This window comes from Nelusetta ayraudi, unplaced genomic scaffold (assembly GCF_046127955.1).
Source record: "Nelusetta ayraudi isolate G7.1 ecotype Tasmania unplaced genomic scaffold, CSIRO-AGI_Nayr_v1 ptg000008l, whole genome shotgun sequence".
Taxonomy (NCBI): Eukaryota; Metazoa; Chordata; class Actinopteri; order Tetraodontiformes; family Monacanthidae; genus Nelusetta; species Nelusetta ayraudi.
The window spans coordinates 2,535,616-2,555,319 of record NW_027466058.1 but is presented as its reverse complement, the minus strand read 5'-3'; the positions used below and the strand labels follow the sequence as shown (position 1 = coordinate 2,555,319).

At 42.7% G+C, this 19,704-nt stretch overlaps 2 protein-coding genes across 16 annotated transcripts in view; both read left to right on the top strand.

Annotated features, from left to right (window-relative positions):
• Positions 1-2,979, top strand: part of dst (dystonin) — a 91,943-nt gene extending 88,964 nt beyond the window's left edge. For 12 of the 14 annotated variants that reach the window (XM_076018740.1, XM_076018732.1, XM_076018731.1 and 9 more), the window contains 3 exons: positions 99-209; positions 672-798; positions 1,865-2,979. In XM_076018740.1, the coding sequence (XP_075874855.1) occupies positions 99-209; positions 672-798; positions 1,865-2,121 (495 nt within the window). In that variant the 3' untranslated portion in view covers positions 2,122-2,979. The remainder of the gene's footprint in view (positions 1-98; positions 210-671; positions 799-1,864) is intronic. The other 2 variants (XM_076018736.1, XM_076018733.1) reach the window with 1 other exon arrangement.
• Positions 2,980-4,806: 1,827 nt separating this feature from the next.
• On the top strand, positions 4,807-16,716 carry LOC142883668 (uncharacterized). 2 transcript variants are annotated; one of them, XM_076018725.1, is made up of 28 exons: positions 4,807-4,929; positions 5,033-5,280; positions 5,764-5,875; positions 7,163-7,286; positions 7,635-8,028; positions 8,108-8,185; positions 8,289-8,384; positions 8,460-8,513; positions 10,782-10,835; positions 10,914-10,967; positions 11,048-11,101; positions 11,288-11,341; positions 11,417-11,470; positions 11,550-11,603; positions 11,846-11,899; positions 11,993-12,037; positions 12,123-12,176; positions 12,268-12,321; positions 12,418-12,471; positions 12,604-12,675; positions 12,757-12,792; positions 13,106-13,150; positions 13,249-13,281; positions 13,437-13,583; positions 13,857-14,033; positions 14,570-14,660; positions 15,414-15,491; positions 16,027-16,716. In XM_076018725.1, exons 3-28 carry the CDS (start codon positions 5,797-5,799, stop codon positions 16,230-16,232), a joined length of 2,295 nt encoding a protein of 764 aa, XP_075874840.1. In that variant the 5' UTR covers positions 4,807-4,929; positions 5,033-5,280; positions 5,764-5,796; the 3' UTR covers positions 16,233-16,716. The 2 variants fall into 2 exon arrangements, with proteins under 2 accessions (XP_075874840.1, XP_075874839.1); XM_076018724.1 differs by having other exon boundaries at positions 4,813-5,280.
• Positions 16,717-19,704: the final 2,988 nt, after the last annotated feature.

Genomic DNA, 19,704 nt, shown 5'->3' with positions numbered 1-19,704 from the left:
TCTAGTGATTCTCCTAAGTTGCCATTTGTGAATCCATGTCTGTTTTGGTTTTTTGCTTTTCTTTTGCCTTTTTATCATGACTTGCCATTGTTCCTCAGAATCAACAACACATTACCCGAAATTATGATAAGCCCTGGCTTGCAAACAGCAAACCCTCCACCCCTCTTAAATCATCAGACTCCTTCGGGAGCCAAGGTTCATCCTCAGAGGTATCGTCGTTTGCAGAATAAGACGTGGGATGTTTTTACATTTGGGACCCAAGTGAAACTCAAAACTCAGTTACCAAAACGTGTTGAACACGTACAACAGTCTAGAGTGGGACTGTTTTCCATGTCTCTGATTCACAGTTAATGGAAGAATTTATTCAATAATTTAATATTTCATTTTGGCAAAACAGTTTGCTTTGTTTGACGTTTCATTTGGGTCTTAAAGCTTCTCTTTGAGTACTAATGGGCTGAATATTGGACTTTTCCGGCTTCTCACTCGTCTCATGCCACTCCATTTCACACATGCATGCATGATCGTTTGAATATTAACCACATGCTTCTTTTTTTTTTAAAGTTCAAAGACTAACAGCATTTCAGTCGCACTCTGCCGCTAACTGGTTTTCAAGCGCCACAATAGGTCAGTGAGTGAGTGAGGAGGGTAAAGTGGAGGTGTGTGTCTTGCAGGGCACGCCGGTTCAAGGCAGCAAGCTGCGTCTTCCTGGGTATTTATCGGGCAAAGGTTTCCAGTCCGGTGAAGAGGGAACCTTGATCAGCGCCGCTGTCCTCAAAGCTCGAACACAAACTTTTGGCGGTGAGTGAGGAGCAACATCTGGAGCACTTCCTATCTGAACATAGGCTGCATTTGTGTCTCCAAAGAGATTTGCAGCTTCTTTAGCTGTGAATTAGCCCTTGTTGAAGAGTGGCTGGAAATACATGTTACAATAAACAGTTCCAGCTACAAGGCCTTTTTCAAACTTAATCCTTCATTCTGATACAAAAGTAAAAAACTTAGAAAAACAAAATATTAGCACTTAATATAGTTGCAGGACAACATTTCTACAGACACCTGTATTTCTTCTTATGACGACTTTTAACTCTATCTCTATCAATGTATTGTACTCCCTACATTTGTACACAAATATTTGTACTTTCTACGCCTTACATTAGAGAAAGCATGCTCATTACTCTTGTGTTTAAAAGATACAAATTCTCCTCAAAGTAATTCACTTAATATTTATTATTATTATAACAGTTACTGCTTGAAGTGGAGCTAGTTGAATTATGCTGCGGCGTAGTTCAATGCAAAAGTTGATGATATTTTAAAGGGGCCGTTATTTTAGAGTACCTTGGCTTTAGGGTCACCGTTCAGTCAGTTTTCAGTACAGGAAAAAAAAGGTAAGAATGAAGAAAATAACATTTGTTATTATTAAAAGTGTAAACATCTAATTACGGCTCACTGGTCAAAACTATCACTGATTTCTGTTTGGTTATGCTGCAGTTGAAAAAGAAACAAAAAAACTCTATAGTATTGAGAGGACCAAAACTGTTAAAAATGATCCAGATGCTCAATCAGTTCAGTTCAGATGATTCTGTCACAACTTTTTCAGTTTTGCAAAATTATCAGCAAATTATTTGTTTCATTCATGATAATTAAAAAAAAAAACATATTTACTTTGGTACATTTTAGAACCTGTACTTTCTTACTTTTACTTTAAGTAAAGGAGTTAAATCATTACTTTTACTTATACCAGAGTGTTTTTTTTTTTCTACACAAGTATCTGTACTTTTATTTAAGTACAGAATGTGAATACGTTTGCAACCTGTGCATGTTACTATACAATCCCAGCCACTGAGCAGTGTCTCCGCGTGGTTTGCAGAGTCGAGAAGAAACTCCAGCCGCCCCGGGAGCAAAGCTGGCAGCAGGGGGAGCAGCCGGAGAGGCAGCGACGCCTCCGACTTCGACATCTCCGACATCCAGTCCGTGTGCTCGGACGCGTCGGAGACGGTGGGCGACCCGGCTCGCGGCACGCCGCGCTCCGCGTCCCGCCAGCACGGAGGGAAGCCCTCCAAGATCCCCACGCCGCAGAGACGAAGCACTCCCACGAGCAAACTGGCCAAGGGATCCAAGCGATAGTAAGTGGCCTTGAACGCAACCGACCCCGAAGGAGCCTCGTTGCATCGTCAAACACGTAACGGACACTGGAGATACCTAACTTGAAAAGAAAAAAAAAAAAAAAAAGGACTGCAAATGTTGTAGTGTTATTTAAATAGTAGCGGAGATGTAAAATATTCTGTTGAGAGGCGATCTGGTTTAATATTATGTGAGAATGGAGCGTTAATGGCCTTGTGTATTTGTTTTTAATGTATTTATTTTTTTGTAAAAAGAAAAAAAATGTCATATTGTTTTTATTGTATTTTATTTTAATAATGCAAAATCTGCTTGCCTGAGACTAGGAAGCCGCGTCGTTAGTTGGACTAACATTTCTTCACACTAATGAAGGGCAACACGCTGTGAGTTACTGAATGTACTGTAGCTTATGTTTGCTCATGTTTGGACAAAGCAATTCATTCTGGTACCATGTGAGGCACTACCACTATTTATTCAAGTGCTATGATATACTGCCAACATGCATTTAAAGGGCAATGCAATATACTGTAGTATAAACCCCAACGAGCACTGCAGAAACCTTTGACTAACACTATTTAAGGAAAGTAACCTTGTAACCATGAAGCTTCTAATGTCCGTTGGTTTGTTGTTTGTTTGTTTGTTTGTTTGTTTGTTTGTTTGTGTGCAGCCGCAGACCCCTTTTTGTTTGAGCACTTCACACCAGTGTGTGCATCAACCTTAAAGACTTGTCACTCCATTTAGACATTCTCTGTGCATCTATGTCAATGTATGGTTCATTTCGGTAGAGCTGAAATTGTTACTGTAACATTACTTTGTAATAAACCTGCTTGCAGAAAAACACCAGAGTCTGGTGTCGACCACAAACTTGCCTCTCGTCATTCATTTTTCATATTGTTATTTTTTCTTCTTCTTTGTTTTGTTAATCCACGGTGCTGTCAAATTGAGGTTTCCTATTGGCTTGTATAAAAGGAGGCTTCTTATTGACCTGTGCCTCTTTCAAATTGAGTCTTGTGTGTCTTCATTTCTTTCAGGTTTTTGGGAAATCACAAAAATAGATGGCCAGCGTTACCGAGAGAAGATTTAAGCCAAAAACTAATTTTCTTCAAAAAATGACTTCGGACACTATTTTAATAGGGTGACGATATGATAGTCAGCAGTCTTACGCACTTAGCTATCCACCCCTCTTGATGTTGGAGAGCCATATAACTACCTCAAGCATGCATAGGTACATTTCACTTGCCTCAACCAGGAATTGAACCCAAGTCTCTCGCACCATAGCAAGCAGTCTAAACCCAATGAGCTATCCTGCTGGGTTCAATACAAAGGGTATTAAAGTTTCACTGAGGCCCGAGGTGCTCTTACTGGCTCTTACCTTCCTCAAGTGTCTTCCCATCTGGGCCTGATGCACTGGGATCCTCCTGGTTAGTGAAATGAAGGTATGTTCCTTTCGTCAAGGATAATGATCCACGTCAGCTGACCGTCTCCTCAAAGGACTCTCTCCACCACCGTGTGCGCGTTGTCACTTCCCTCTCTTCACATTCCTTCCCTCTATTGATTTCTGTTGGGGTAGTTGATAACACTTTAGAATAATAACACAGAACAAACAGAAAAATAACACCATACAATAACATATCAAAACAAAATCAATTTCCATGACTGTTCCTAATGCCCATTACCCGTGACCACTTGGTGTCCGCTTCACATATTTACAACTGCGAAAACTGCACTTCCACTGTTCTGTCGCTAGATGGAGACTGAGAGATGACGATGGAAAGCAGGGAGCGCAGGCGTGAACAACAAAGTACAAACACAATTGACAACGTGTTTGTACTGTGACAGTTGAGGGTCACGTCACAATGCCTCCAATTGATCGTGTGCCCTGGCTACGACTGGTTAGCATGATGATTACCCGGGAGCCTGCGCCCTCTTCCCTTCTCAGTCTACTCTTGTTCTGCTCTAAAGGGATGACCTGCTCCTATCTGTGTGGGTTCTCTCAGGCGAATTGGAAACTCTAAATTGTCAGTAGGCGTGTGTGTGTGTGAGTTCGAATAGTTGTTTGTCTATCGATGTGTCTTTCTATCTGTGATGAACTTGTCCAGGCTGAACTCTGCCTTTGTCCTATGACAGCTGGAATGAGCTCCAGCAGACACCCACAACCCTGAGTGCAGGAGATAGAGGGTATAGGAAAAAAAAGGTTGGTTGGATGGATGGATCATTCTAAATAAATACATAAAAAGAGTAAAGGAGAAAATGAGATTCTTGATCTAGAATTTCACATATGAATCAAAGCTAGCATTTGTGTACACACACACACACACACACACACACACACACACACACACACACACACACACACACACACACACACACACACACACACACACACACACCTGGAAGGTACAATAGAAAAAAATGGTCAGCTTAAAAAAACAACAACAACAAAATTATGCATTTTTCATAATTCTGCAGAACGCCTGCAGTCTGCTCTATCTGAGAAACATTTGCCAACTGTATCCGTGGCTCATTCCCTTTTCCCTGCAGCTTCTCCTCGTTGGCATGCTGACTGGATGATGTGAGCTGGTCTTGACTGAGGGTGTGGCCTCCTCTGAGTGGAATGTTTGCAGAGCATCTTGTGTTTGGCTGTGACATACTGCATCTTTCTCTCAGTGAAGCGTAAAATAAAAGACTCTTGGATGAGCATACGCGGTGGCTACCTGTTGAAGCAAAACGTGATCTTTACCCCAGTGCCTCGGCTAAGAGGAGCAGCTTCTTCTCAGTGAGATAACCATAACTTTTGAGGGCCACGCTGAACAGGTCTTTTGACACAGCCGTTACCTTCTTTGACATTTTAGCTCACCAAAAAAAAAAAAAAAAAACAACCACATATTGGGCCTTTTCCTCCTCATTCCTCTCGTAGGATGGCCCAGTTCCCTGTGGGACTCTCGGTGGTGTAAGGTGCAACTGGCCTATGAGAGGAGACAGATCCTCTGGAGGTCAGTGGTGTAGTGGAGCTCAGGGGTCAGGCTCCTCTGAGACCCAGAGCTCCTTGGTTGAATGGTTCTCCTGTTCACTGGCCTCGGGATGGCACTTTAGAGCGGAATATATCCTCTCATCGGGAACTGGAGACCCACCTGCAGGAGCCTTAGGATTTTACATCTAGAATATGTGAGTAATGATGTCTTTCTGAACTATTTCCACTCAGTTTATTTTGTTTTTGTAGTGTATTTTGTCTGTGTGAAATCTAAACATTGCTTTTATTTACAGTAGCTTTATAAATGGCAAATGATAGTTGTGACGGGGTTGTGATATTACCTGTTTCCAATTCAAAGTGGAGTCACACTTAAATAACTGTAGCTGTTACATTTGATTCAATATTATGTCAGTTTATACCTATGAGAAGTAAAATTATATTCATTCTGTCTAAATAAAAACAAACAATTAATGCATGCGTTAGTGTCAAAATATTAACTAGTTTGTGCATGTGGGAATATTATTTTTTTAATTCCTGTACATTTCCAGTTTTCTGCTTCTGTCTAGGAAGTTATGACCTCTGTTCTACCCATACAAGAGTGAGCTACCAGCCAAAAAAAAAAAGAAGAAAAAAGTTATTAAATCTTTGGTTTGCTTGTCTTTTGATTTGCACCACAGGCACTAATTGCCTCTGACTTCAAACATTTGAAAATGCCAGTGAACCGTGCCCTGCTGGTGTTTGCTGCCGTCCTTGCCATCTCAGGACTAACACAATGTCAAAACTTGCCACGTAAGTTTAAAAAACAAAACATATTTTCTTTTCTTTCTGTCTTTTTGCTTCATAGTATTTTGGTGGATGATCACATTGTTGTGAAACATGGCATGAATGCACTGGCTCTTTTTTAATTTCCTGATAACACAAAACCAAGTATGGTCAAAACCGACTCACCCAAATGCTCATAAGCTCTCATATGATATATTTTGGCTTTGAATTAATTCTATATAGAATATCTATGATATATATTTTATAAATTGACTTAAATGGAGTCGATGTCTATTCATTGATCATGAATTATTTCATAATGACTTTTTACGTTTAGCGCTACATGTAATCCGTTTTGACCAGCAGATGGCAGTATTTGGTCGCTCACTTTCTCACTTACTTTGCACCCTGCTGGTAGTGACCTTATAGAGCAGCAGATATCGGTTATTTTTGCATTGATTAATATTTTCATTTGATCAAACACATATTTGCATTGCCAAAAATCAGTTAGTGAACAAGTGAACAAGTCTATGTGAAAAAAATGGTACACAAACAATGTTTAGCGGCGGTGAAATTAAGCAAATCAAGCTTCTATTCAGAAAAAATTGAAATGAATAATTTTCTCTGTTTGCACAGCCTTAAACAAAGTCATTGTACTTTTGTGTGCTGTATTAAGTTTGTTTGTTTAATAACTGACTTGAATGTGTCAGATTATTAAGATTTCAATGGAAACAGCCACCGGGGGATCACAGAGGCCATGATTTAGTTTATGAATATGAATGTTGAATATTGGAAGCTTTGCATCTGTTGCTATATACAACTCACAGTCAGCGGACTGAGTGAAAACTGTGGCATTTTAAGTATGGTACATCCTGCTGAATGTCCAAAGTGCCGTTTTTATTAGCTCACAGCAGTTTTTTCTTCTTTTATTATTATTATTATTATTTATTTTTTTTTACAAAAAACTTAGGTTGAAATATTTACCTTTAATCATTTGTCATTCATGCATGTTATGTTTTCAGACAACACCACCTGCATGCTGATCTCATTTACCCTCAGCCAGAAAGCGTGCAGAGTTCAGAATCCAGTGGCCAAAACCAGCCTTGAAAACATAAACAGCCTCATCATGCTAATGGGCTTAATGAATGACCTCATTGTGCATTGTTGAGATGACATTATAAATGGCAAAAAGGAATTCGGCCATTTTTGAAAATCAGTGATGTCAGCGCTGACGTCGGATTAAACACAGTGCAACCCCCCCAGTGACAATGAGTCAATGTAATGCCTAACAAACCTTTGTGTCTGTGCCGTGAGATTTTGATCTGCTGGAGGAGTTCCGCGTGTCTGAGTCCAAGGGAGTGAGGAGAGTCGCCGGCTCTGAACCTGAGGCTGTGGCTTTCCGTGTGAACCCGTCAATCCATCTGCGAAGATCCATGAGGTACAGCATTAGTCAAGTTAAAAGCGTACTTTAGGGTGTTTTTCATACAAGGTTTGTGCAGGGGATTAGCACCTTAAGTGTAAAACACAGGTGAAGAGGGGAAAAAAAACCAACCAAATGACAGTGGTATCTATTAGGAACTATGGACACAAAGTGCAGCGTTTAGTTTAATGTTAAACTGTTTAAGTCAAAAACCCTTCAATGCCTTCAGTTGCAGTTGCTCATCTGTAATAAAAGCATAACATTTTAATTTATATTTAATTTACAACTTCTTTCACAATAGCCTTTAAATGTTGACCGACGGATGATAACGCCTCCTACCACATGCCCCTCACTGTCCCTCCACAGCGATGTGTATCCAGATGGGCTACCGAGCGACTACTCCGTCATCGCTACATTTAAGATAACCAAAGAAACGGCCAAGAGATCCTGGGACCTGTGGCAGGTCAGCGACCTGCAGGGACGGGAGCAGGTGGGCCTGCGTTTCCAGGCCGACACTCGCTCTTTGGACTTCTTCTACACCAGCCCTCGTGGGAGCCAAATGCTCAGGACCTTCTCCGGCGTGGAGAAGCTGTTTGACGGAGACTGGCACAAGTTGGCCTTGAGCGTGAAGGACAGCGGGGTGAAGCTGCTGATAGACTGCGAGGAGGTCAGCGTGGAGTCCCTGGATGAGCCGAGGCCGGTCATCCGCAGAGGGTACACCTCCATCGTCAAGCGGGCCGTTGGAGATCGCTCTGTGTCTGTACGTTGGCAGCTTTTGGCGAGCAATATTTCAGCCTGTGTTGTACGTTGTTGTAGTAGATCTGGTTGTCTCCCTCCAGGTGGACCTCCAGCAGATGGAGTTGTCCTGCGATCCTGAGAAGGCCTACTCAGAGGGCTGCTGCGAGCTCTCTGGTGTGGTGAGTCCGTTCCCATTTGCCATGGCCTCACCTTTGTGCTCAGGAATATTTACATTATGTGCTTGCTTGTCCAACCCTTGTCTTCCCTTTGGGTCCGTGGCAGTGCGGAGGGTACGCTGAGATTGGCCTAACAGCTGGAAAACCATCTTGCAAATGCATGCACGGACAACCTGGCGTTCAGGGACCTCCGGGGCCGAAGGTGAACAACCTGCATGGTGTAAACATGGCAATTAGGCAGGATAAGTATTAATGATATGTATTTATTCTTCTGCAGGGTCACAGAGGGCTTCCTGGAGAGCCTGGGGAACCAGCAAGACAAGGAAACTTGGTAAAAATAAAAATAAGACCTGTAGAATATGCCTCTCTTACTCATTCTGATCGCACATTTGCGAGACTGAACGAAAGCTTGATTTGGTTGCAACACGTTAAGTGGTTAAACCAGCGAGGAACATTGTGAAGCTTTGGGCTGTCATTAGAAAAGATGATGAGTATGGCAACAGCTGCACAACTGAGACCCAGCAGGAAGGAAACAGACAACTTATGGTTGATGGTAAACATAGGCGCTCCTTGCAGTCTTTGAAAACTCCTGTCAGTTTTACAAAGGATGAGGGAGGAAGCCAAGATAAACCCCAGGCCAATCCCCAAATGTCACCCTGCAGTTGCAGAATCACTCAAAGTAGTAAAGGACCGCAAGGATTTAAAGTGGATTAAGTTTTCTATGTAGGGAGAAACTGGGCCGGGAGTTTAAAAACTCCCACCCACACGCTAGAAACTGGACAGTTGAGCGGGAGCTGTCCCTGCGTGTGGATGTTGGCTGCGTTCAGCGCGATCAAGTCCACAGTGGGGAGACCACGTTGTGAAAAAGAAACTGAAGTTTTGAAGATTAGAATAAACAGTTCATTAAACAGCCGCTGCTGTTGCAGACTTCAGAGAATTTTGCGGGGGAATCACATTTGCGTCCTCAGAGAGTTTCTGGGATAATTGACACTTTAAGACTTGTTAATATCCTCGATGCCTTGCAGTTTGTGTCGGAGCAGATCTGAAGATTTGGAGCACACGTGTTCAGTAGCGGCAGCGGGAGAAGAGGTGCTCCCTACTCGATCAACCATGCCGCCTGCACGCCCGTGCGCCGCTCGTACGTTTGGGAGCACATTTCCAGATCTGCGAGGGGCTACACGATCCCCCAAATTGCAGCTGCAGCTCATCTGGAGTAAACATCTGTCTTGTGTAACCCCGTCGGCGGGCGTTCTGAACTGTGTCCAGCTTGTGAATCACCGAGCCCCAACATGTTTATCTCCTCCCCCGCTTGCATTCGAGGAGGGCATTTCCTGGCACACGTACATATGAAGTGTCCCATCTCAGGTGGTGGGTGGTCCTTTGTCTGCTGGAGCTATATGCACCTCAGACACGCTGTAAAGTTCACGGTCATGCCTTTGGCCATGCTGCCGTCCATATCCGAGGTTAACCTCTGCTTCCCTGACTCAGCTCGTGCTGCAGTGTCAAATAAACCGACTTCACAAAGGCATCCCGGCCCCCGTTTAATCTGTTTGTTGACTTAATGAAAAACAGCCGACTGGAAAACACTTTTCCTGCGACTACCAAGGAAGTCAACATCTGTGCAAGCAACTCCGGACGTTGCGTTGTATTTTTTTTTTTTTTTATGACCAATGTTTCCCTAAATCTGCTGAATGTTGGCTTGTACTCTCCGCTGATGTGACTGAGGTGACATTTACAGCAGGCCTCCCATTTTATACTCCAATTATCCCAGTTTAAGCATGTAATTTTAACAGCTGATGCTCAAGGAACATTTTGACATTCAGGGAATTTTGTGCTAAAACGTTTGACACGGCTGTCCATCAGGAGAAAGGTTAGTATAATGCGAGGAAGGCAGCAAAGGGCAAAACAAAATGCCAACCAGGTCAAAGGGGGAAAAAAACACACAAAACAAAACAAGAACTACACCCAAGCTTTCCGATATACCGTAAAGTGTACATTTTGTCTGAGTCTGGAAACATTTGATTGGGATTTATAATATTTTTCCAGTCTTTATCCTAAAATTATTACTTCCTAACTGTGGGATGTATTTATGTAAAAGAACCACTTGTTTCAGACTTTCATACTGACCCAATTCTCATGTCTAGCAATCAGAAAGCAATCATGTGGTGAATTGATTCTGAAGTTGATTGCTTCACTTGTCCACAAATACCTTTGCTGCATGATCTGCAATTCGAGTAATAAATACAGTTTTCGCACATAATCCCTGAAAATACATTTTGTCAATGCACGATAAATGGAGCTAAAATATCAATCGGCATTTATTTTACTTTAGTTTATGCACTGACTGCTCAGGTCTGGTGATCTGGCTGTGTCAACATAAAACGTGTGGAAACATTCCTTTAAAAGCATTAATTTATAGTTATCATCGGTTTTGCCATAAATCAGTTCTCTGTTTGGGCTACCATGTCGAGGTGGTGGTTGGGAGTCTGTGACCGCAGCAAGTCATTACTTTTACATGTTATGACCTGTTTGTTAAACAGGACTTGGAGACAAGCAGCTCCATCACTGTGCAGCGGATTGAGTCTAACTTGTCTTGCAGGGGATTAGAGGCAACACGGGGGACTACGGCGTCATTGGCGAACCTGGCCCGAAGGTGAGATTTGCCTCATTATATCAGGATTCACCCGTCGTCAAAGTGCATTAACGGAATCTCACATGCGTCCAACCTCAGGGAGAGCAAGGAATCAAAGGAGAGAAAGGAATGAGAGGACTCCGAGGCCAAGTGGTAATTTGTCTCACTCAGATTTATCACCTTGCTGCCTTGAAGTGTTACTAATCCCAATTAATGAGTTGATTTGTTGACAGGGAGACAGAAGTCCTAAAGGGCTGAAGGGATTAAAGGGAGCAGCAGGCTACAAGGTAAGCACCCCTTGAGACAAGACTTTTAACAGCATCTGTTTAATTAGAAAATAGCAAGCAGACACCAGGGGAAACATTGGTGGGTACAGGAGAAGCGGCCAGAGAAATGGATGGAAGAATGGCGTATTTCAAAGCAGCTGTGCAGCTTTACAGGCAATTAAGTGAGATCTTTCTGACTTATTAAAGGGCGTTCGTGGTCCACATGGAGGAATTGGAGAAACTGGGGAACAAGGAGAAGTTGTGAGTTAGCCTTCGCACAGGTTGCTGAGCATTTTGTGCCATCGGTCCCTGACTAACATTACGGCCTCCTCCAAGGGCACCAAAGGTGAGATGGGATATGAAGGAATACTGGGATTTCAAGGAGTCAAGGTATCCATACCTCCTGCCTTCCTGAACTATACTGTCATCTTCATTTGGCGCTTAAAAACTGACACGCTTTTATTTCTAGGGTGAAAAGGGGACAGCTGGAGTGGTCGGGCGTGAGGGTCCAAGAGGGAAGCAGGTGGGTTACTGCTGGCGTTCCTCCCTGTGCTCAAAAATAACACTGGAACATTAAAAAGAAAAAAAATCCTCTGATGTGACCACGGAAAGCCACTGAGCTGCAGTGATGGTTTGAAGTTATGTGCTGTCTCCATAAACGTTGTCAATACATGTGGTCTGACTCTGAATGAGTTGTGACCAGAATTATGAACTGCTTAAGATCGTCACGCTTCATTTGGAGTCACTGATGATGATTTGACACAGGGCATTGTGGGCAATTCTGGAGAGAGAGGAGTCCCGGGAGCAAAGGGGATGCCTGTATGTACCACAAATCCTGCATTTAAACATCAGAAATATTGAATGATCCTTTCATTTGTTTTTGAATTGATCTATTTGTTGTCTGCTAACTAGGGGAGCCCAGGACCCTTGGGCAAAGTTGGCACTCTTGGTCCAAAGGTGAATGATTTACTGCTAATTGACTCCACGTTTATCACTCTGAGGGTCATTTGTCTGTGTTACACTAATGGGAGTCTTTCCATAGGGCATAATTGGAGATCCAGGCCTGCCAGGTAGAGATGGCGATCCAGGAATAGAGGTATTATTTATGCAGATAACGACAACTTAACGAGGACTTGTCAAAGCAAAGTGCTTTATAGTTATTATTAAGTTGCATGTGCTACTTCCAGGCTTATCAAGGACTCCAAGGTCTCGGCGGAAAAGTGGGACCAAGAGGACCACAGGTAACTCGCTGATGTTGTTTGCGTCGTAAATAAACGAATGGAACGGTCGTAGTTGTTCTTGGCTGATAACTCTGTTTTGGTTGGTGCCTTTTAAAGGGAGCAAAGGGTTCCCTTGGGCCACCAGGAGAAATGGGTCCCCAAGGCAAGACTGTAAGTCACCAGTTCACACTCAAGACAAGAGGATAATACATTCCGTACATCAAGTAGTTCGCCATGTTAAAGGGGAACAACAAAGAACATTGCAGTCCCTTAGGTTGGTTTAATAAATGTTTTACTCTCGAGGGCCCAAGAGGTTACAAAGGTTCTGCAGGGAAGCCAGGCAGGCCTGGATTTATCGGCCCACCGGGACCTACTGTAAGTCCGCCAGATGAATTTTTCTCCACTCCTACAAACCTTTTCCTCCAAACATCAAATTATGTCTATATCTTTTTACAGGGACACGTAGGTGTGCCTGGAAAACCGGGACCCAAGGTGATACATCCCCCTCTAGTATCCATTACAAGTCAATATTTAAATGTTTTATGTCAAGTTTTGAAGTTAACCACAAATGTGCCGAAAAGCTTAAAAACACAAATCTGCATATAAATGTACAACATTAAGACGCCTGAGAGATTCAGCAAGCAAGCCCAGATCTTGCAAAATGTAAAACTTAAATGACATGAATCAACGTTCTTCACTATAAACATCGACTGATCACGGCATGCAGACTTAAACAAAAGAAATTCTTTTATGTCAGATATTTGCAATCTCTAAAAATACTTACGCTCGTGTTTGCCTTGTGCAGGGTGACACAGGAATCCAGGGAATCCGAGGAGTCAGCGGGGCACAGGTACTGCACACATGTTTAATACCAACTGCACTTCATTGTGGCGTCAACGTGTTTTCAATTGAACAACACAACTTTGTTTTTTTTGGTTTTTTTCAAAGGGAGGAAAAGGAGTCAAGGGCCCAAAAGGACTGGTGAGCTGCGAGAAGTTATGGACCATCATTGAACTCTCCTTAAGAAAAAATAAAAATAAAAATAAAATCTAATCACGTTGCTGTTGCGTTTGTCACTCATCGATTTTGGCCTCCTCTGAGTCCTGAGCGGCTAATGTTGTTGACTGTCCTGTGAGGTTGGAGACCAAGGTGAGCAAGGTCCTCTGGGGAGACGAGGGAAGCGAGGCCCAGCAGGCCCAACTGGAAGTACAGGTCCTGTGGGGATCAAGGGCGTCCAAGGTGAAGCGGGCCCTGATGGCTTCCAGGGACCCCCAGGTCCGACAGTAAGTAGAGAGCCTTTCATAAAAATTACACAGCGATACATAAGTAAACAACTGCTTTTATTTACATCTGCAGTAAGAATTTGCACCACTCTGACTGACATGCACGTCCAGTGGGCTAAACTATCAGTGATGGCTTCATCTGTTCAGTGCATTTTCTCCCTAGGCAGCCATTGCTCTGGCATGTCCTGTCTTGGAATATTCCGGATTACATGTCCTGTCGTTGAGGCACTTCCAGTGATGGAAGTGGTAATGATGTAACCCTTGTTTCCACAGGGACCCAGCCTCCCCGCTCAACACGTGATCGAAGTTTGTAAGAAAGTCTTCCGCGAGCAGCTGTCCACCTTTGCCAACTCAGTGAAGAGGACGTGCGCCGCGGTGTGTCCTCTCTACGGGGACGTGCCCATGGGGGCCCCTGGCCCCCCTGGAAAGAAAGGGCCCCCCGGACCTCCTGTGAGTTGGTTTTGGGTCACTTCAGGTGTGACATGTGCCCGAGACCTGTTCTCCGAGCCTTGTTTGTCTCCTTTTCCTCCTGCCTGAGCAAAATGCAAACACACACACACAACACAGTGTGGGTCCCGACTGGACTGTGGAGATGGAGAGTTTGGCCGAATAGCTCGGAATGAAAAAATTATAATTTCCACTTCTTGATGCGGACAAATATGGAGTCCAGTGTAGACACTTGGGCTGGGCTGAATGATTTTTGGAGAGCTGTGAGGCTGTTCCTTGGATTGGAAAGCCTTTTCCACATTATTACACAATGTAGTATCCATTCGCATTTAAGAGATAAACTCTCTCTTAAAGCCGCAGATTTACCAAAAATATTCCACTATATTAGATTATAATTAGCATGCCCAATGTTGTGAGGTTTGATTTCAAGTGACAAAAGCAACAAGCAGGTGTTCTATGGGAATAAGTGAAGAAAAAAATAGAGACTGATACCAAGTACTGAACACATCAATTATTTGTCTTCTTGATCATGATACCAGGGTGATCCAGGGTATGACGGCGCTGAAGGGGAAGAGGGACGCCCAGGATTTTACGGTGAAGTCGGAGAACCAGGTGGTCAAGGGGAAGCAGGTGTGTTAACACAGAGATGATGTTGTTGCTCCTTTATATGGCTGTCTCATAAATAACAAAACAAAACTAGAGGGATTAACGGTTCTGGCCACTGGAAGACAACAGGCAGTGAACACAGAGCTGATGAAGGCCATATATTCAGACAACACCCAAGGCTGTTCGGTTTGGCTGTCGAACCAGCAATTGCTTTAAAATTCCAACAGCTATGAAGCAACAGTGTCATTACACTTGGAACAGCCAGTTTGTCTATTCCATATTCCATATAATCATATTCCATTTTGTTTCCCTCAGACCTTTTCACAATTGACTTTTAGTTAAAAATGTCAAAGCTGCATTGGAGGACATTGGAGGAAATCCATCAGATTTGCGTGTGAAATGCTAATTTGCAAGTTATCTATAAAGCTGTGAGAACCAGCAGAGAATAATTTGACAATGTGTTACTACACAGTGTGAAACCGCTGAATCAAACACTGTACGGCACAATAAGAACTTTCACACAAACACACTGACTCCAAGGTGTGAACGCTTGAAGGTCTGATTGTGTGATGTCACACTGGGGCCACATTCTTGTGCCAAGTGCCAATGAAATCAGAGAATATTTACAGGGTGTTTTTAACAATACTTTACCAGTGACCTCAGGAACACATATGGTCTGCGATTAACACCAGCGGAGTGATGTGATGGGCTGTGGGGGTGCTCAAATTTGTCTGTCTTGCTAAAACAGTCGTGTTTTTGTCTCTGCCTGGCTTGCAGGTGACACCGGGGAACAAGGTGACAAAGGTGCCAAGGGTTACGGCCTGTCAGGTTACACCGGAGACCAGGGACCAATTGGTAAATCAACTTAACACCTGTAGATTATAGTCCGTCTAAGCTTGTGCACATTGGAAATCTTGGGCCAAGGGGTATCTGCGAAAGTTTTTTTGTTGTTGTTGTTGTTATTTTTTTTTGGAAAGCAGGTTACACAGAGATCGACTCTCTTAACGCCACCCTTGCATATCCATGTTAGCGATCCATACGCTCTTTTCTGAAACACCATTGCTCTACCTTAACCCGCATGAGCTAAACCGGCCAACAACAGTAACTACAGCGGATTACAATGTCAATATTGAAATACCACCTCTTTAACTTCCATTGTGAGAGTTTAAGAGCACGTTCCATGTTTTCTTTGCTGTTTTTGGTGCGTTTCTATGGCTGCGTGACAGCTCCACTCACAGGCCCGGCACATATACTGCAGCGATTTCTTTGAACAAACATAATTTTGACAATTTTGGTTTACAGAAAACCTTCCTACGATGAAAGCCTTCTTAATCTCCGTGTGGACAAAGTGCAACTGTTAAAGCAATTGCCATTGTTACCTGTATAACAGGTCAGCCTGGACGTCCAGGAAGAGCCTTCAATGGGCAGCCAGGCCAGCCAGGCGAGAGGGGCCATACGGGTCGGCCAGGACGCAGAGGCCACGCGGGTCTACGAGGATCTCCAGGGGTGTGCCTCACTTCTGGGTGTGCTCAGGATAATGGCGGCACCAGTGGGAACCCTCAGCCAGCACAGCGGAGGCAGAGGAGTCGCCCATAGAGGAAAAATAAATACTGTTCTCAAAAGGGGGCTCTTTATTGTTCATATGTGATTGTTGGAATAAATTTCAGTTTTCATGTAAATATGAATCTCAGCTGAAACAGGTAGCAGTCTGTTTCTGAAGTTATGCCAAGGGATGTAGTAGCAAGGAGCTCGACAAGCAACAAAATATATTTGTATAAAAAAATAAGTTAAAACTATTATTTGAATGGAACTGAATCGTCTTTAAAGATTTGTGCTTTTCTAACATAAATACATTAACGGTTCTTTTAAGATCACTATGTACATTTCTATTTAATCTCATGTTTACAATATATTCTTTAACATTGACACACTGTAGAAACCCAACCTGTCAGACAGAACGTCTCTTAACCACAGCATATACTTCATGTCTATCTGGTTAACTGCTCATATTCACAACAATATTCAAGACACCTTAATAAAAGGAAATAAAAAAAATAAAAAAATCACATTTAAAATGACACATTCAGATCTGTTCACTGGCTCTTATTGGCGGCTTTTACCTCTCGTCCCATTGACTGTGTAACTCATATTTCATGTAATTACTTTGGATCTCAGAATTAAAATCTCATCAAACCAGCTGCTTAAAATTACTCATCACTGAAAGTGACAGCCAAAACCAAGGAAACAGGTTGATTTCGAAAGGAGTTTCAGTCTAATTGTCTTACAATAAACAGCATTTTTTTCCCCCAGAAGTCTGGAAGTGTGACAAGTCTTTCAGGTGTTATGCATTTCCAGTAAAAAAGTCACTTTCACACTCTCAAACGTGTTTTTATGTTCAAAATCCACTATAATTCACACGTGCATTGGTTCATTAGCAGCATGACTTCCTAATGTTTTGTCTCCCTCACACATTATAAACACCTCATTAGTGCACATTGCAAGTGTGTTTAATCAGATACCCAAGGACTAATACCATGCGTCGACAAATAGAGAACTTAAAGACCCACAACCTGTGCTTTCTTACTTTAATAAGTTGTTGTAGAGATGAGAATAAACAGCAGTGTTTCCAACATGATGGCTCAACAGATGTTGTTGCAACATTGCTTCTCCACAACATAGCACTGGTTCATTCCCAGACTGTGTGGACTTTCCAACTGAAAAAAAAAGTAGAAAAAAATTCTAAAATAGTCAATTGAAATTGTGAATCGCTTGTGAGGTTCCCCCTCTGTCTGATTCATAAGGGCATTTCCCTGCTTTGTGATGGTGATAATGTCAGGAAAGGCTGCAGCTTTGCAGCAACACAGACAGGAATTCAAACTCTGCTCTGTGCTTTATGACGTTTTGAACAACAGACTCTTCCCAAGTGTCTCTAAGGGCCCATCGCTGTTTCTCTGGAAGCCCCTTAGTCACAAGTAAGTCTCATCTTCCCCTCTCTGCTACTGCAGCATCAAGTGTGCCATACTCGCTCTGGATGCTGTGGCAACTTGTGTCATGGAAACTATTACTAATCCACGATTATCCCCCAAATGTTCTCTCTGGGCTCAACCTCTTGCCCGCTATTTATCTCTGTGGCAAACCAACGAGGCTGTGATAAATGCGGCCCTGTTCATGTGAACTAATTAAGACTATACAGCGTGGTTACGGCTTAAAAGTGATGGCACTGAATCAGAGGTCTTTTAAAAAGTTTTTTTCTTTTTCTTTTTTTGCTGTTCCAAAGGCAGCAGGATCTGGCAACCAGCTAATTACAACAATAAGATTTTATAGTCTTTTGTAGAATTTTGTAGGTCAGTTTGCACAAACTGAACGTTTAGGTGATTTAACAAAACAACCTAAATTAAATTCAATCATCTCACTGACTGAAAAGGCCTTTTGTGTGCAATATTATTGTGAAAATAGAGCTTTTCAGTTCAGCTTAGTGATCTATAATCTGTCTGTTTGTGTCGCAAAACGACTTCCGTCATTAATTTCCAGCAACTCTTGATGCCAATTAAGGCTTAAACGGGGATATTTACAGGAGTAGCAGCAGTGTGTAGTCTGGATGTGGAGACGTGCTCAGTTGACATCGAGTTAAAGGCTTAGTCTTTAAATTGATTCATTGTTTCATTCCATTTGAAGCCCGGGTGATTGCAAGATGATCCAGATGTTGCAACATCTGTCTGCTGTATCTGACGCTGATTTAGTCAGGTTTTACTGCTCGAGGTGCTTCCACTCACCCATACATACACCCACATTAATTTTGCTGCGACTGCCTTGTGTGACTGGAATGTCTGCCTTTCAACCAATGTAATGGCCATGTGGTGAGCGAAATAGATAAATAAATAAACTCTCTGTTCCAATGTTTCTTTCCAGTAATTAAAGTCGCGGGGATCAATCAGATAAATGTGAGCAGGACAAAACAGTAATTTTCTCTCTGTATCACTGTGAGGAAGTAAATGAGCATCGTCTTGTGGACGCATTTAGGATGACCAAACTGAGCTCACCTGATTTTGTTACAGCAGTCTGTGGCGATTCCATTGACGTTTACATCCCAGCCCATCATTAGCACAAGCCTTTCGTGATCGCCGGCGTGCCTTTCCGGATTTGCACTAATGTGGCGTAGTTTCGAGAGGAAACGCTGAGCATTTAAAGGCTTTCCGTGGAGTTTTTGTGAGTCTCTTTAATGTTTTAAAGCCCACGCTGCGCAAAGTGCCATCAAGTTATATTATGTTTGAAAAAAGACTGCTGGCTTTACCGTCAGTATCTGCCAAACTCAATATCCTGCACCCAAATAATGCTGTTGGATAAATAGCAATATTAGTTCAAAGGGAAAATATGTATATTAAATTTATAGGAGGGGAACTGGTCTTTCAATTAGAGCTGAGGCTCATGCAAAGATTTGATTACGTAAAATGAGAAAAACCGTGTGTAGCTACATCGATTAATCTCTTATGCACTATTTTTCTATATTGTTTACATTTTAGGGATTCTTTATTATCGATTGGCAAATGTACTATCACAATTTATCACTGTTAAAACAAAGTGGATTATATTTGCAGTTTTGTAATTAGCACAATGTTCCTTGTTGGTGGCATGCTTCATTTTCTGCAGAAACAGATTTTAATTCTTAAAGTCCAGCAACTCTCTCAACCCTGTTTGGGCAACAAAACAGAAACTGTTTGCACATCGTCGACTGCTGATTTGTGCAACATAATTGGCTTTTTCAGGGTAGCAAGTACAGTAACAGATAACCTCTCATCACGCTGGAAGCAGCAGACAGTTTGCTGTATGTCACTACTGAAACATCTTGGCTGATCTGGAGTCTATTCTGCCTCCAGAAAATGTTCTGTTCCTCAGAAATGCCCCCCTGGAGTTCACACATGATCCAAATCCTCAACATTTGTAATTCATGCTGCGGTTATTACTATTATTTTCCCCTCTGCGCCGTCAAAGATGGGCTGTCTACTTCGCTGCTCTTCTTATCAGCTTCTCTTTCCACCCATGGGTGGCTGCATGCCAGTAAAAGGAGAGT

What these genes read in the sequence shown, in the direction of transcription:
- LOC142883668 (XM_076018725.1), top strand. Translation starts at nt 5,797, where the DNA reads ATGCCAGTGAACCGTGCCCTGCTGGTGTTTGCTGCCGTCCTTGCCATC. An exon ending in AGGGACCCCCAGGTCCGACA is followed by an intron (nt 13,584 to 13,856) that starts GTAAGTAGAGAG and finishes TTGTTTCCACAG; the next exon opens with GGACCCAGCCTCCCCGCTCA. An exon ending in CGGAGACCAGGGACCAATTG is followed by an intron (nt 15,492 to 16,026) that starts GTAAATCAACTT and finishes CCTGTATAACAG; the next exon opens with GTCAGCCTGGACGTCCAGGA.